Genomic DNA, 16,870 nt, shown 5'->3' on the forward strand with positions numbered 1-16,870 from the left:
TGACATTACAGTAAAAAGACACAGCAAGTTGATTTCTAGGTTTATGATTTTGTGTGTCCTGTGAGTAGTGTTATAAACAGCCATGTGGCGCTGGGCAGGACTGAGGGGTCCCATTCCTGCAGCTCGCAGAGTCCACGGCAGTGGCTGGGTTGCATTTTCACTGTGCTGAGGCCCATGCTGTACAGTTTTATTTTAGGCAGACGAATGCCATGAGCTGATGTGTGTTCATTTTTACCTTGTTATCTGACCAGTTTCCTGGATGTGAGAAAATGTAGCTTCCCCCACCTCACCCCACACCAGGTGTAATTTTTGTGTGGAAATCCAGTGATTCCATCAGCCAAGCTTTGTCTACTTCATTCAGGTTCCCTCCCTTTCTCCTTTCTCCTCTGTCCTGCCTCTGTCTCCACACCTTGTTGGGAGCCTGGACTTTGGTGTCAGGCAGACATGGGTTCCAATCCAGACTGGAGTTCCAATGTTCTGGACAGTGACCTGAACAACATGAGAAATGTGACTCCACTTCTTGGGGCCTCAGTTTCTCAGTCTGTGAAATGAGAGCGGTGAGAATGCATAACATGTTGCGATACATAGTGTGCCTCTTCATGTATATACCATTTGCTGTCATGTGGGAATCCCTCAATGAGTATGAACTATTTTTCATAGTAGTACCAAGTGAAAACTTTCCCCTTGGCAAATGAAAAAAAAATAACAACTGATAATTCTTCCTGGAAATGTCTGAATATTGTGTTACGAATGTGCTTTTGTAAACTTGTGGTTAGACCTCTGCAGAAGCCCTTGTTTGGACTAACAATACTTCATGGTCAGAAAATGATAAACTTGATTGAGACTTCTCTATCCCAAGGTCTTTTGTTTCTGAAGATTCCCATCATTTACTGTCTGCAGAAGTCTTTCAAGAGAATTCAAGTTTGTGGGCTAAGCCCTTGAAACAGTTCTTTTCTGTATGGCTTATATTTAGGAATATAAAATAATAATAATAATAATCACATGTAACAAAAATTGTTATTTTCCAGTCACATACCACATGCCAGTCTGTTGTACACATTTTACAGCAAATATCATAATCCTCACATTTGAAGAGGCTCTGTCACTTTCAGGGCTTTTATAAGAAAGCTAGGGCACAGGCAGATGAGTCAATGTGCCAGGACACCCAGGTAATAAACAAATGGCTCAGAATCAAAGCCACGGGTCAGCCTTCTGGTATTAGGGCTTAAGCTCCTCTTACAATACAGCTTCTAATCAAAACGCCGGTTCAGCCCTGGCCACTCTACTATCCAGCTTCCTGCTGATGTTTCTGGACGGGGCAGGAGATGACGGCCAAGTGCATGGGCTCCTTGCACCCATGTGAGAGACCCGCATAGACCCGCACTCCCAGCTTCAGCCTGGCCCAGCTCTGGACGTTGTGACCACTTGGGAAGTGGAACAGGGGATGGAAACCTCCCTCTCTACCACTGTCCACTGCACCACCACCACAGTGTTTTGCCTTTCAAAAAAATAAATGTTTAAATAGAAGAAAAGAACCAAAATCAGGTCCCTCTGATCCACTGTTCTGCTTCTTAACAGATCACACAAAGATGACACTGGACATAAATTCTCAATCCCACATCAAAATCCAACAACTTCTGTTTAAAAGCCCGCATGGAGAATAACCTATCTTCTCTACAGTGAGAGCAAAAATCTCAACTCCATCTTCTCAAACTTTAAGACCTGCCACTTGCATTCCTACTTGATTTCTTTTTATCTTCCTTAAAGTCTTGCCTTTTTCTGAAAAATAAAATCTCTTTGGTGTGTCATCTGTCCACGTTATAAGAAAATGTTTTATCGAAACCAGATTCCAGATGGGCTTCTCCCAATATTTTTCAAAGGAACTAAAAGCTTAGTTCTGGTCTTCTTGAAGGAACCTTTAATGTCTTCCATAAAAATATAGGGAAGGCGTTGGAGTGGTTCCCACCTCTCCGAGAGTGTAAAGCTTATAACTCCAATGGCTTTTCTTCCTGCCAAGTCACATGGGCTGCTTGTGTGTCTGAGTATGTTTTAGAACAGATCTGTGTTTAGTGTTTATCTAAGGCCTCACGTGACTGTAGTCTCTTCTTCCAGTGGATTCTTTTCCCTTAGTTTTTATTGAGAAGACAGTCTTGGATGGGGAGGGAGTGGTTTTCATTTCTCTCCAGCTCCTAAGAACTCACTTCCTCACCTTTGTTCTCTATCTGCTTCCCATCCTAAGCTTCCAACAGGTAGAGTTAACATCACAGGATTTCATCTACCTTAGGTCATGGACTCGCCCATGGGTTGAGCATCTCTATGAAGCAGAAGCCCAGGTGCTATGGCACAGCCACGGCTGGTGAGCAGGACTCTGACTGTCATGGAATGTACCACTTTCAAGTGGGTGAAAATGCTTTACACATTCAGTGGTACCAAGAGCTGTTGTTTACATCCGCTACAATCTCTTACTGTGTCAACTGTAATCTAGCTACCTGGAAAATCAGAGTATTGGCACAGTTTGAGAAGTTTATCCACAGGAAGTTGCTGGGTTTTATTTAGTTATTTTAAAAAAAACTTCCTCTGTCTTTCTTAGCACTAGCTCTTCTAGTTCTCAACAGGGATCAGGGACAGAGGGGACAGAGTGAGAGGAATTAGTTGAATCAGTTGTTTTGCATCTCCACCTATTCTGCCAACTGTTTCCTCTGTTCCTGGCATGCACCAACCCAAGATGCATTTATATTCCCTCCAACGACACTCACTCGCTGGCATGCTAGTACATCCATCTACCACCCTTACTACCGTAACCATAGGTATTTCCACAGAAAACAGTTGCAGAAAAGCTGGAGAATACAGCCAGTATGCTGCAGGAGGGCTCCTGGAGGCCTGGTGCTCAGTGCTGAACTTGTCTAACATCGTTTCTTTACACTTCAGCGTCCAAGGCGGAGACTGCCCCTTGTTTGCAGGGCCCCACACCCGTTTGCTTGCTGTCTTGCTCTTCACTCGCTATCTCACTCTTCTCTCGGTTTCTCTTTTCTTGTTTGCCTCTCACTGTAAACCTGGTAAAATACTAGAGTTGGCCAAATGCAATTGCTGATGGCTCTGTGTGTGTGTGTCTTCCTTACTACATATTAATGAGCTATGTGAGTGTAAAGAAATCTTAATCCTCCCCCTTTTTCCTTGTTTTCCTGTAGATATTATCAGATGTTCCTTTTATATGTGGCAGCTAAAACTGAGAAAGAAATACAGAGACAAAGACAAAAAGAAGGGAAGAGAGAGGAAAACAAAAAGGGAAGGGATAAAATGTATCAGTCTTGCTGCAAATATGATCTTTTGTCAAGCTTTGTCTTAAATATTTGTCTAATAAATTTGCAGGAATTGCATATTACTATGGTATTAGTGCTTTGTAGCTATTTGCAATTAACTTAATATAGGTGAAATTGAGCATATTTTCATTTGACAAAAAACTATAGCCGTGTTTTGCTGCTGGGCTTTGTTTCTCTTTTATTTGTGGAACTTTTTATTTAGCAGAGCCATTAAGTTCTTGATTATTAATGTATGTTAGGAATATATTAACTCAGAAAAAGTAAAAGGGGAAAATATTTAACTGTGCTTCAAAAAGCAAGAAGTGTCTGATCACGAATCAGTCAGGCAAAATGCAGTGGTGCCCAAAGCACAGGAGAAAGCTTGAACATGGTCACAGAGTGTGTGTGTTCTGAGTCACCTGCCCTGGAAGTGACTCCAGGCTAGATCATTGGCTTAGCTTCTCTGCTTCAGACTTCACAGCAGCCATCTAAGGTAGTCAACGTTCCTCTTTTCCAAATAGGAAGAATCGAAGATGTTAGTGCTGTGCGCAATCACAAACCTTATTCACAGAGAATCTCCACCTGTAACTACTTCGATTCCCAACTTACTTTGGTGTTTTCGCCCTGCGTATTATGCAGTGCCACTAGGCAAAGGCAGAGAGCATTGGCAGAGCAGCTGGTTGTTGGGAGGAGGCAGAGCTGCGTCCACATGCCATCTGGCCCAGCTAGCCCTTTAATTGTACTCAGACCAGGGGTCTAATCTGCCCTTCCAGCCTCACAACATAAACTTCTTGAGTATTGCTTTTTAAAGTCTTCAATATTTATGATAGTCTTTGCGAATACAACTCGTGTGTGTGTGTGTGTGCGCACAGAGAGAGATCTTAGGAGTCTGAGTTCTCTCTACAATGTCTCTGCAGCTCACTGGGCAACTTTGGAAAGGTAGACCAACTTCTCTGTTCGTCCATTTTCTTACTTATGAATAAAAACAGTATTTCATACTCATGACGTTTGTTGAGCACTTGGTATGGTCCAGGCTCTGTCCTATATGCTTTAAGAGTATTAATTTGTGGCCTGTTTGCATTGCTACATGCACGGGGACAGCAGGGTGGTTGCCTGGCCAGGGCGTGGAACTAGGCATAGATGAGAACAAGAGCGTGGCTCCTTGCAGACTGTGTGTATCTGGCTGTCACCACGAGTGAGCAGGCTTTGAGCTTGCTCAAAGACTTCCTGGCAGGTGGCATCATTGCTGATGTCTCCAAGACTGAGGTCGCCCCCGTTGAAAGAGTAAGCTGCTTCTGCAGGTCCAGCATGCCAGCAAACAGATCTATGCTGAGAAACAGTACAAAGGGCTCATTGATAACCAGATAATTGAATCCCCAAGGAGCAGGGCTTTCCTTCTTCTGGCAGGGTAAAACATGATCCGCTACTTCCCCACCCAAGCTCTCCACTTCTCCTTCAAGCACAAGCAGATCTTCCTGGAGGGTGTGGATTGGCATAAGCAGTTCTGGCACTACTTTGCTGGTAACCTGACTTCCGGTGGGGCAGCTGGTGCCATCTCCCTTTGCTTAGTCTACCCACTGGACTTTGCCAAGACCAGGTTGGTTGCCGATGTGAGCAAGGGTACCGCCCAGCGTGAGTTCAGTGGTCTAGACAATTGTCTTACCAAGATCTTCAAGTCTAATGGCCTGAGGGGTCTCTGGCAGGGATTCAGTGTCTCTGTCCAGGGTATTGTTATCTACAAAGGTGCCTACTTCAGAGTCTAGGATACTGCTAAGGGGATGCTGCCTCACCCCAAGCACATGCACATTATCGTGACCTGGTCGGTTGTCCAGAGTGTGACAGTGCCACAGGACTGGTGTCCTATCCCTTTGACACTTCATCACAGGATGAGGATGCAGTCTGGCTGGAAAGGAGCTGGCCTTATATGCACGGGGACAGTTGACTGCTGGAGGAAGAGCACCACAAATGAAGGAGCCAAGACTTTCTTCCAAGGTGCCTGCTCCAATGTGTCGAGAGGCATGGCTGGTGCTTTTGTAATGATGCTGTATGATGAGATAAAAAATATGTCTAATGAAATTGAATTTCCTGCTCATTCATTCACAGTGGACTTGGATCACCAGCTCACATATCCGTCACGTGGTTTAATAGACAGTTCTAGATGGGGGAGTGAAAAAGATCTGGAATACAGCCAGACTGAAACACCTCAGGAAAAAAACAAAAACAAAAACCACTTCATTGAATGTCCATTAAATCACTACTGTATTTTGTATTTATTTTACATTTGAATTCTCACAATGAATAAAAAATAACTGATCATACTTGTTTAATTAACTAAATAACTGATAACAAAGAAATAACAGAATGTAAAACACCAATAAAGGTCACTTAATGCGGAAAAAAAAGAGAATGTTAATTGGGGCCAGGTGTTGGTCACCACAGTGAAGATGCTGCTGTTCTACATCCCGCATCACAGCTTGAGTCTGAGTCCCAGCTCAGCTCTGGATTCAGTCCCTGCTCGTACACACCTTGGGAGGCAGCACACAGCTGGCTGGGTCGCTGGCTGCTGGACGTCTGGGGTGTGAACCAGTGAGTGAATGGGAGGTTCCCGCATGTGTGTGTGTGTGTGTGTGTGCCTCCTTCTCTCTCCCTCTCTGTCCCTCCCTCTAAAATTAAAAAAAAAAAAATGTTTTGAAAACCATTAACTCTTATAATCTTCACACAAAATTTTTTAGGTGAGTTCTCTTCTTGTCTCAAAAGAGGAGGCACAGGAAAATGAAGAAACTTGGGTTTCAATAGGCATCACTGGTTCTGCTGTGGCTGGTGATTTTGTTCTCTAGTGGCAAGATATGGAGACATTTTTGGTTGTCACGGCAGCAGGAGGTGCTCCTGACACCTAGGGTTGACACCAGGGACTCTGCTCAATACCCCATGGTCCCCAGCAAGAATCCCCATAGGAAGAACTACCCAGCTCCCAGTGTCTCATGTCAGAGTTGAGAAATTCTGTTCTTACTTCAAGGCCCAACCTTTAAACTGCTGCCCTCACTCCTAGAAGAAGCATAGCATATGCTTCTATGGGGTTCCTTGGAAGACACAAGAAGGTAATTTATGTGAAGTGTCACTCATAATGCATCTGAAGGCTGTGGCCTGCCAGCAATGTCCTGTCCTCACTGAGGAGGACAGGTCAGAAGACATCTTGGGAACCAACTTCTGCTTGGCAGAGTGACCCCAGGACCACACAGTCCCAGTTGCGTGGTGGCCTTTGTTGAATACAAGACATTTGGAGTCCATTATTTATCCTTGAATTTCCTGACTTAGTTGAATAACTGTTGATTTTTTTGTGTGTTTTCAGTCGATTTGGGAATAAGCATGAAGACAGATAATGTGGCTGCTTCTTCCCCCAAGACAATGGACATAAGTGCTGCGACCGATGCCAACGGAAAGAATCTTGGGAAAGAGGCCAAATCCGAGGCACCAGCTGCTAAATCTCGTTTTTTCTTGACGCTCTCTCGGCCAGTACCAGGACGTCCCGGAGACCAAGGCTCGGATTCATCCCCGGGAGCAGCGAAGCTTGATGTCAGCTCCAGTGAAGCGCCACCAAACAAAGACCCGAGTGAAAGTGTGGCACTTCCCGTGGCAGCTGCACCAGGGCCCGACACAGATAAAACCCCAGGGCAGACCCCAGCCAAGGACGAGGCCCTCTCTGCCACCTGGGCTCTGGCACCTGCCCCACCAGAATCAGGGGAAAAAGCCCCCTCCAAACCCAAGGACTTCAACTTTTTTGAGAAATTATTCAAGCTGGACAAGGGACAGGAAAAAGTATCAAGTAACAGCCAACAAGAAGCAAAGAGGGCAGAGCCCCAAGACGAGGCTGACGAGAATCCTGGATTAGCCAGTCAGCCTGTTGGAGTCCCTACCGGGGAGGTAAGTGTGCAAAAGCACTGCCAGCCTGGCTTGGAATGCATGCTCTGGGGGTGGGGGAACTCTTAGGGGAAGACCTCTGCACACACAGCGCCCTCATCATCTGGGGGTGCCTGGCAAGGTAGCAAGCTGTTGACCCCTGTAGAATTCCTCCACGTTTCCATGGGCAGCAGCATCTGTTGGAAGAACAGTAACAGCTGCAGCCTCTGTTTCTGACAAAAGAACAAGGAGGTGAGTTGCCCACAAGTGTGTTAGTCCTTCCTTCTGTGGAAGGTGGAGCTACAGGCTGCATTTATGGCCACTGGAGTCCGGAGGAAAAGGCATCAGAGGAATAAAAAGGATTCCGAGAAGACTTAAATACCCTGCTGGGCTCAGTCGCTTGTCTGACAGATGCTGGGGGTAGATGATGTGTGTGGGACACATTTTATTCCTAACTCCTAAGAGCCTGCCTGCAGCTTTAACTGTCTTTTGCAATGAGGTATACATTTGAATAAAGAGCATTGCTAGCTCTGGGCTTACTGCTTAGGGGACTGGTGATTTTCCGATAAGCCAGAGGAATGTCTTTATCAAAAGTGAGATTGTATTTTTAAAGGAAGGATGCTGAGTCAGTTGCTTTGTTTCCTGAACAAGGAAAGGCAAGTTCTCCTCGATGTTAAAAGGATCATTTGCTTTTAGCCTTGAAAGAGGTTGTTTATATTCAGGGAACGAATTTGCATGAAGGAAGAAATCAAGGTTGATACATTTTTACACATATTACATTTAACTGGTTCCTTGGCTAATAGACTTTTAGTTAACAATATTTTACAAGATTTAAGTGAAATTAAACTACTGCTAGTTGAGTTGAAAGCCAAAAAAAATTACAGGGGTTCAGTTGTTTATTGCTATGGCCAGTATGTTTGCTGTAACAGCAACATAATCATGTACGTATACTGCCAAGATGCTAAGAGTAATAACTCATTGATTGAATGCTTGCAATAGGCCAGGCTTTGTTCTAAACACCGTATATAAATTATTTCTTGTGAAAACAAGTATCATGTTCACCTGTGGTTTTAATGCATCCAGCGTAGTGTCAGAATTGCATCATGAATATTAGGCATCAATTCAATACTCTGGAAATTGGGAAAAAAAGAGTAGGCTCCTATGATTTGGCTCTTACTAATGGCATTCTTGCCACTTCTATAAACTTTAGCACAGAGACGTTTTTGCAAAATTTAAATTGAAGTTTAAAAAAATATCTCTTCTAATGCCCAGTTTCCAAAATGCACAGTAGAGGTCCAGAAGCCATTTGAGTGTCTTTCTGTGCTTTTCAAGAACAAGTCCCCAGGTGCACGCAGGCAACAGGGCTTTGTAAAGTGAGGCATTGTGCCCATGCAGGTGGGGCCCAGGTGCCCCAGTGAGTTTGCTGCCCAGAGAAGGAAGACCATGCCTGCAATTGCCATGGAGGGCACTGAGCATCCAGCTAAGTATCAGAGGGATGCCCAGCCACAAGGAAAAACAGCTTTGTTGGCTCAGGTGATTTTCTAACAAATGTGTAAACCAGGGGCTGCCTTGTCTGGGGGTTGTGAACAGATCACAGTATTCATGAACATTCAGAAAACTGTTTTCCACTTTTCCCTGGGTTAGGAGACTCTTGTTGAGTTTTCCTTTTTGGTCATGGCTCCCAAAGATGTTCTGAGGGTGTAGTTTTTTTTTTTCTTAATGCTTTCATGCTTCTGTTGCATGAGTATTGAAAGCCAATTCATTGCCTAAGACAGGAAAACATTGAGCTATATATGAGAAGAGAATGAAGGACTGTGCTTCAGTATCTAGTGACTCACCCAGATCCTCCTCTTGGTCAATAAACCAGCCCAGGTCAGCAGCAGATAGCCCAGTACGAGCCAATGAACTCCAGCATACTCAGTCCATTGCTTGTCTGGGATAAATGAGCTGTCATTTTAGAGTTGGGCTTTATTAACTTGGATTCCTGTATTGAAAGGATAGCACCTTCATGTAAATGATGTGTTTTTGTTATCTGGAGTTGGTTGATGGGGCCTATGTTCAGAAAAGGCTATGCATCCATTGTTGTCAAACTCATGGATGGTATTTTGAAGTTTGAACCATCTCTCAGAAGTCCTAAAAGATTATAACCTTTCTGAATAGGTGAGTCAGCTCCCCCAGACTCCCCACTGGAATCTGAATCTGATTTTGTTACACTGCAGATTCCATTGTTTATTGGTGAAATTGTTGGGATGTGAAATACTGAATGCATATAAAATACAGTAAGGTTACAAAACAGCCAATTCTCCTTCAGCCTGTGACCTTATTAATATTCAGATACATATAAGAAATTTAAAAATGTCATGGAAACCTAAAATTTAGAGCATGATGTATTTTTGTGCGAAAAATATTACTGCAAAAATTTTATAAGACATAACAATTCTTATTTTATTAAAAACAGTTCATATGTTGTAAAACTTTTAAACAACAAACAGCCTTCTGATTATTAGGGTTCCTGCCTGACCCCTATCTGTACAGTACTGTATTTGTGTGTGTTGGTGGGCAGGGGAGGATAGGGTGGATTAATTATCCTACAAGTGTAATAAGAGACTCCAGTCCTCAGAAAATAACAACAAACATGAATAAAACTTCTCAGTCAGTGGCCTTTTGGTGGGAGTGCCACATTATACATAGATGGGCATCAATGTATTAATTCAGAGTTCTTAGGCTAAATGATGCCCTGGCTCAGCCCTGTCAGCTGGCCCTCCCCTGCCACACGCCCATCCCCCAACCTGCACCTCATGGCCCTTGTTGGATTGGCATTCCAACCACAACCCCACAGAGCCATGAATCAGGAGGATGCCACCATTTCATTCTGAGGGAGACACACTAATCTTCTGTGTTTTCAGAATGACAATCTTATTTTTGTGCCTTATAAAACTACATTCAGCACATAGCATAATTAAAACAAGGCAAGAATTCATGAACAAATGAAGCATTTACTGCATAGGCCAGAGAAAAGATAAATTATGTGCCTGAAAGGTTGCACTGAGCTGTGATTCACACAAACCAGCGCGTTGGCAAGGCTGAGAGGTCTTCCTTTCTATCCCCTCAACAAGTGTCCAGAGCTATAAGATATTCATTTTCAAATTTCATGACGTCCACATAAAAATGATCATTTAATGGAAATTTGACCCTTACTGGTTTTATTTAAAAACACACTAAGATGCCGTTATCCACGTGTTCCTTCCAGGAGCGTGTCTGTGTCAGGGAGTGGGAAGGTAGAGAGGATGTGAAGTGTGGCCATGCATGGCTTTTAACCTGTAAGGAGAATGTTTCTTTTTCTTTCAAACATCTGTCTGAAGTGTACTGATTAGAACACATCCCTCACTGCACACCATGAACAAGGATGATGTGGAAGTAAAAGTTGACATGTGACGGCATCCTCATAGGATTGCACATGGGAAAATTACTTCAAAACTAGTATTTGATGTAATCTCTTTAAGGTGATAAGTGTTCCCTTCCTTCATGCCTATGTGTGTGTTTGTGTGTGTGTGTGTGTATGTGTGTGTGTATTCCTTCACCTAAAGAGACACATGAGAAATTACGAATTGCTTGTAGCAGTAGTCTTTCAGCAATGGAATAAAATTCTCTGTTCATGCCATGTTTTCGCTCTTCAGTGAAAAGCAGCAGGGTGGCCAGCGCCTAAGCTCCACAACCTAGCTGATTTCCTAGTTCTTCCACTAGACTGTGCTATGAGGCTGACACATCCACATTTGCGTCAGAAATTGCTGCTGGCCCTCATGGCTTCAAGGAGATGAGATGCTTCTCCCAAGAATTCCTAAGCCGTGCAATCTAGAACCGATTCTTTGTTCAGAATCAACACTGTGGATAGATGCATTTGCATCTAGCGTGTTATAATCCCCAGTAGGATATCAGCGCAGAAAACCTGCTCTGGATAGGAATTTTAAAGTTTCCTTAATTTTGAAAAATCTGAGTGACATAGAGATGGGGAAAAAGAGAAAGAGAAGGAATCTTCCATCCTCTAGATTGACTCCCAACTGTCATAGCCAGAGCTGGACCAGGTTGAAAACCAGGAGCCAAGAGCTCCGTCCAGGACTCCCTCGTAGGTGAAAGGGACCCAATTACACGAGCCATCGTGTGCTGCCTCCCGGATGCGATAGCAGAAAGCTGAATTGGAGATGCGGGACAGCCAGGATTCAAACCAGGCTCTCCAAAATGGAAATGTAAGCATCGCAAGCAACAGCTTAACACTCTGTGCCACACATCTGTCCCTTGAAGCTTTTTCATAATTGGCATTCCTAATTTTTTTAAATTTTGGTTTAAAATATATACATGCATTTTTATCAGTAAATATGAATTGAGTAAAATTTGGAAAAATAAAAATACAATATTGATACATGTTTATTGACCCTTTAAATGGATTTACACTATATATACACATATATACCTATATATATACATATTTTGAAAGTTAAAAGAAATGGGTTTTTTCAAAAATTACACCATAATTTATAATTTAGTTTTCCTAACAATTTTTTTTAGATACCTTCCTACCAGTTTATTAGTTTGTTTTCCTTTCTTAGCGGATTGGAGATTAAACTGCATTGGCAAAAATCAGCCAAATGGCATTTTTGTGTCAGGATCTCACAATGGCCTCCTGCAAGTGATGATGTTTTCTGCAAAAGCCTGCAAGGGGAGAGGAAGCTGGGCTTTCCCTTTCATCCCAGGCGCTGCGGGGCTCAGATTTCCAACAGATGGAAAGGAGTCGTGCATTTCTGTACCAGTCAGCATTTTTCAGACAGACAAATTTTTCTGTACTGCCCTTGTAATATTGATTCTTGGCATGAAAATTCAAAATGAAGCCAGGAATGTGCACGGAAGAAATGTAAATGGGGTGGTCTAATTACCAGTAGTCCCACACAAGACCATTTTAGCCCTGATCCTCCAGTTCACTTCATTTTTCACTTTAACATTGTAAACCTTGCTTAAAACAGCCTGAAACCAGGGGAAAAATTCTAGTGGAAGGAAGGTGCCGGAAGTTCCATCTGGGTTTCATTATAGGCAATCGAATTAAGAGAAGGCAGTGTTATTTTTCAGCATGACAAACTGTGCTCACATAACCAGTGTTCCTGTCTGCTTGTTCTTTGAAGCCAAAAGAAGGGAAAGATAGATATAAGCCGCTTGCTCGGAGATGAAAACAAAACTGACCCCGTGAGCACCTGTCTCCTTGAAAGGAGCTTGCAGGCACTTCCCAGAGATCACATGTGCTTTTGTCTGCAATGAAGTAGCAAAGACACATTTGTAGTCAAGGACGAAGATCACCTGGCCGATAACGTGAGGTTTAGGCTGCAGACGGCCCGCCTGAAGGTTGGGTGCTTCTCTGGGACTAGTCTGACTCTAGAATTTTAAAAAATTTCATAATTAGCCAAGCACCTTGTTTAAATGTGTTTATCCATTTATTTGTTTATTTGGAAAGCAGGGTTACAAAGACAGAGGAAGAAACGGGGAGGGAGAGATTTTCCATTCACTGATTCACTTCGCAAATGGCTGCAAGAGCTGCAGCTGTTCCAGGCCGAAACCAGGAGCCCAGAATTCTGTCTGGGTCACCCACGTGGACAATGTATTTGGTCCATCTCATGCTACTTTCCAAGGTACATAAACAGGTGCTAGACAGTAACTGGAGCAGCCAAGACCAGAACTGTGCTCTGATAGGATGCTGGCATTGCAGCTGGCAGTCCAACTCACTTGGTTTTCATCTTAATAGGTTAATACATTCACCTGACTCAACATAAGAAATTATAAATTATATACTCACCTACAAATGCCACCCCAATAATTACTGTTTACATTTTCAGAGTCTCTATGGTTTCATTGACATATACAAGCAAATAAAACATTAATTGCTGTTCTTTTTTTGTGCACAAATGGTGTTATATCATGCACACTTTTCTTCCTTTTAGTTAAAACACTATTTATGTAAGATTTTTATTTTAGATGTTAAGATTTGCTTTATCCTTGGCTTTCTATACGCAGGTATATTCATGATCTCGGGGGGTCGGGACTAGAAGTGTTTCTCTAGTGCACATTGTCTTTGTTGAGATAACTGTCAAAATATGGTGGACGGAGTAGTCTGTAAACATGAAAGGGCCAGTTGAGCTCCTGGCTACTGGCTTCAGCCTGGTCCAGCCCCAGCTGTGGCGCACATCTGGGGAGTGAATCAGCAGATAGAGTCTCTTTCTCTTCCTTTCAAACAAAAACTTTTTTAAAAAAAAAGCAGTGAGTGCTTGGAGGAGCAGTTAAGATACTACTTGGGAAATTTTTTAAAATTGCCTTAGAAAATGTTGTGTAAATAAATTCATGGCATATATGCCCCTGTTGATTAGGCTTCTTTCCTCCATATTGTTCTGCAGAAAGTCATTCAGATCGTGGTGAGTGTATCAATCAATGTTTTTCTTTATTTTCCTTTTTATTGCTGCATATTATTCCACCCCCATGGACTTGGGAATGGCTGATATCTTGGCAGCGTTACTCTTCTTATTAAGGAACATTGTATGTCTGGATAATTTATTTATTATTTATCATTTATTACTTATTTTGATTCCTTTTAACAGTGTTATATAATTTTTAGCTCAGAAATTCTGTTTGTTTTGTTAGATTAGTCTTAGTATTTCAGTTTTTGCAGTATTGTATTTGTAAGTTCGGTGTTCATGGGTGATTTTTGTATGTTTGTCTTGCATCCTTTAGCTTCCCTGAACTCATTAATCATAGGAGTTATCTGTTGATTTCATGGGATTTTTAAGAGTAGTATACCATCTGCTTATTTGGGGACAGTTTTATTTCATTCTTTCTAGCCTGAATGTACCTTATTTTATTGCCTTATTTTACTGCCTAGAACTTCCAGTACATTATTCAGTAAGAATGGCAAGAGGCAACATTCTTGCCTTTTTCCTATACTTAGTGGAAAACACTCAGTCTTTCAGAAATAACAGTAATGTTAGCTCTAAAGTTTTGTTTTGTTTTGTAGATCAAGTTGAGGAAGTTGCCTGTATTTAAGCATTAGTCACAAGTGTCTGATTGTGTTTTGTCAAATACTTGTTCTTTATCCTTATACTTTTATTAGTTTTCTTCTTTAGTCCCTAAACTGTGTGAGAGATCTATTGACTGTCACATACTAAGCCAGGCTTGCAGACCTAGATAGTAAACCCTACTTGATTACAATGTGTATTTTTATATATTGCTGAATGTGTTTGCCAATATCATGCTAGGAGTGTTGGCATCTTGGTGTTAACATGATCTCTTCCATCTGACGTTATCAGGGTCAGCAGTGATAGTCCTTGCTTTATTTACCCATGCGCTCGCACCTATGTGGAAAGCGGGAAGAAACTCATGGTTCCTTCATTTGGAGTGGCCCGTTGCCAGCTGTTTAGCCATTTGAGGAGTGAACTGTGGTTGTAGGATTCCTCGTTCAGCCTCTCTCTCTCTCTCTCTCTCTCTCTCTCTCTCTCTCTCTCAAAATAAATCTAAAAAAAAAACAAAAAACAAAACAAAACAAAACAAAAAACCCAAGCTGCCCATGTGCTTGTTACGGATTCAGAATGTACCCAATCCTCTTCGGTGTTTAGAGGAGGACAGTCTGTCCTCTGTCATGTCCCTTGAACCAATAAACTCCCCAATACGATCCACAAGGCAGAAGTACCCTGTGATGGTTGAAGTGGCCCACCTCTGTGGGCACTGTGGGGATTCAAATGGAACCGTCTCTGTGGATAATGTGCGGATCCTCAGAGTAGGAGGCCACAAAGATGGGAAACGTTGGCCTCCCACGCAACCTCCTTGCAGAACTTGGAGAAAAGCATTTTTGTTCAGAACACGATATGCACTGCTGTGTTTATTACGCTCGGGCGCCCACCCCTGCCCCTCCGACCAGCTGCAATGCTGACTGTGTTAGAGCGGGAGGGAAGGAAGTGTGATTCTCACAGGCTGCTGATTGTTCTGCACACCCGTGGGCAGAAGAAGTATGGCTGGAATTAGAGGGTAAGGGCGAACGCGAGGCAAGACTATTACTTTGAGAGTCCACACTCAACAGGTTGCATCCGTGAAAACTCTGTTTTGCTCCCAGGACATAGCTACCGGCGAGGAAGAAGGAGGCGGCGGAGGACAGGAAATCGGAAGTTTGAGCTGCTCTGTCCCTGACGGCCCAGACAAACCAGAAGCTTCAAAGGCCGACTTTAAGTTCAGAGATACCACTGAGGATAACAGTCCCATCATGAGTTTCTTTAAAACTCTGGTAAGTAGTTTCTTCTCTTCTCCCGCTCCCACTTTCAATTCCATTGCCCTAGATTGTGTTCATTGCAATAATAAGGAATATTTCACCTTACTCTACTGAATGGATTATTATTATATGGACTATCATTTCCATGCAGCTGGTACTCCTCAGGCCCTCACGGAGGCAGCCTGTAGTTGGGAGCCTGGAAATACACAATGGGTATCCACACTAGGCACCAGGAGCTGAACTATAACGGGGTTTTATCGGCAAGGGTTGTATTATGATCTCTTATCATAAATATAACTGGAAAACACATCCTGGATTTGCTGAGCCATCAAAACAGCCTTCCTTTTCAATCAAATGGCAAGGAAAATCCTGCAGCAAGACAAGATCTCTGCCTCATCACATCTAAAATCTGCCCCTTCTGTTGCGAGAGAGCAGAGCCCAGGTTTCCACACTGCTTGCTCATCTCTGACGCTGTTGGCCAGAGGCCCCAGCCTGGAAACAGAGCTGATTGAATGAACGCATAGCTACTCAACCTCAAAGGTGCTGGGGCTGTTTGCAGACATCAAGACTAGCCTCAAAAGATAAATAAAAACTAATGGAGAAAACACGCACTACATCCAAGAGCTTTATGTATGTAAGGAGAAAAGACAGACGTAATGGAAAGTCAGACATGGCAAGGTGGAAATGACCTTCAAGAGACACTTTATGAATGAGGTCAGACTCTTAGGGAATGCGTAAGGTCTGATGTGTTTCATTATAAAATGACAGTTTTGTTAACTTCTGTATTGTCCAGAAGTCCTTGGGTTTCTAACAAATGAAATATTTCTCATTTACCTGTTGATCCATACGGAGAACTCAACCACACCAGAGAATGGTGTGTCTATGAACTAAAGACCCCCCTGGGGAGCTATGGTTCTTAATATTTTGTTTTCTCCAACTTTGAAGGTTTCTCCTAACAAAACTGAAACAAAAAAAGATCCAGAAGACACGGTAAGTAGTTTGAGATTTGAGTATGTTTGGGTTTGCACATAGAATTGGATTTGGATTTGTATCTGATTATTGTTGCTTGAATTATAGCACTGTGGCACATAAATTGTATCTATCTATTTGCATATTCATACAGTATGGTTAGAAATCGATGGTACTGTTATATTTCATTGAAATATTTTGTTCAAATTAACAATATTTTAATAAATTTTTCAGTAGTAAGCTTGAATGATATGCTAGTCTGGTTTAATGTCCCAATAACCAATTTCTTATATAAAATTAGGTAGAAGATTAATAATTATGTCATCGTCTCCATCTTTTTAGTTATGCTTATAAAGACTCGTGGAATGTAGTGGTAAAAAATATTCCATTTAAACTAGAATAAGAAACTGTTATT

The 16,870-nt window shown here is 42.5% G+C and overlaps 1 protein-coding gene and 1 pseudogene across 1 annotated transcript in view; both read left to right on the forward strand.

Moving 5' to 3' along the window:
- Positions 1-16,870, forward strand: part of BCAS1 (brain enriched myelin associated protein 1) — a 76,072-nt gene that overhangs the window by 18,204 nt on the left and 40,998 nt on the right. Inside the window, exons 5-7 of the mRNA XM_058679878.1 lie at positions 6,649-7,220; positions 15,334-15,501; positions 16,432-16,476. Of these exons, the coding sequence (XP_058535861.1) occupies positions 6,649-7,220; positions 15,334-15,501; positions 16,432-16,476 (785 nt within the window). The remainder of the gene's footprint in view (positions 1-6,648; positions 7,221-15,333; positions 15,502-16,431; positions 16,477-16,870) is intronic.
- LOC105941852 (ADP/ATP translocase 1-like) lies at positions 4,440-6,035 on the forward strand (annotated as a pseudogene).

The sequence above is a fragment of the Ochotona princeps genome, chromosome 22 (assembly GCF_030435755.1).
Source record: "Ochotona princeps isolate mOchPri1 chromosome 22, mOchPri1.hap1, whole genome shotgun sequence".
Classification (NCBI taxonomy): Eukaryota; Metazoa; Chordata; class Mammalia; order Lagomorpha; family Ochotonidae; genus Ochotona; species Ochotona princeps.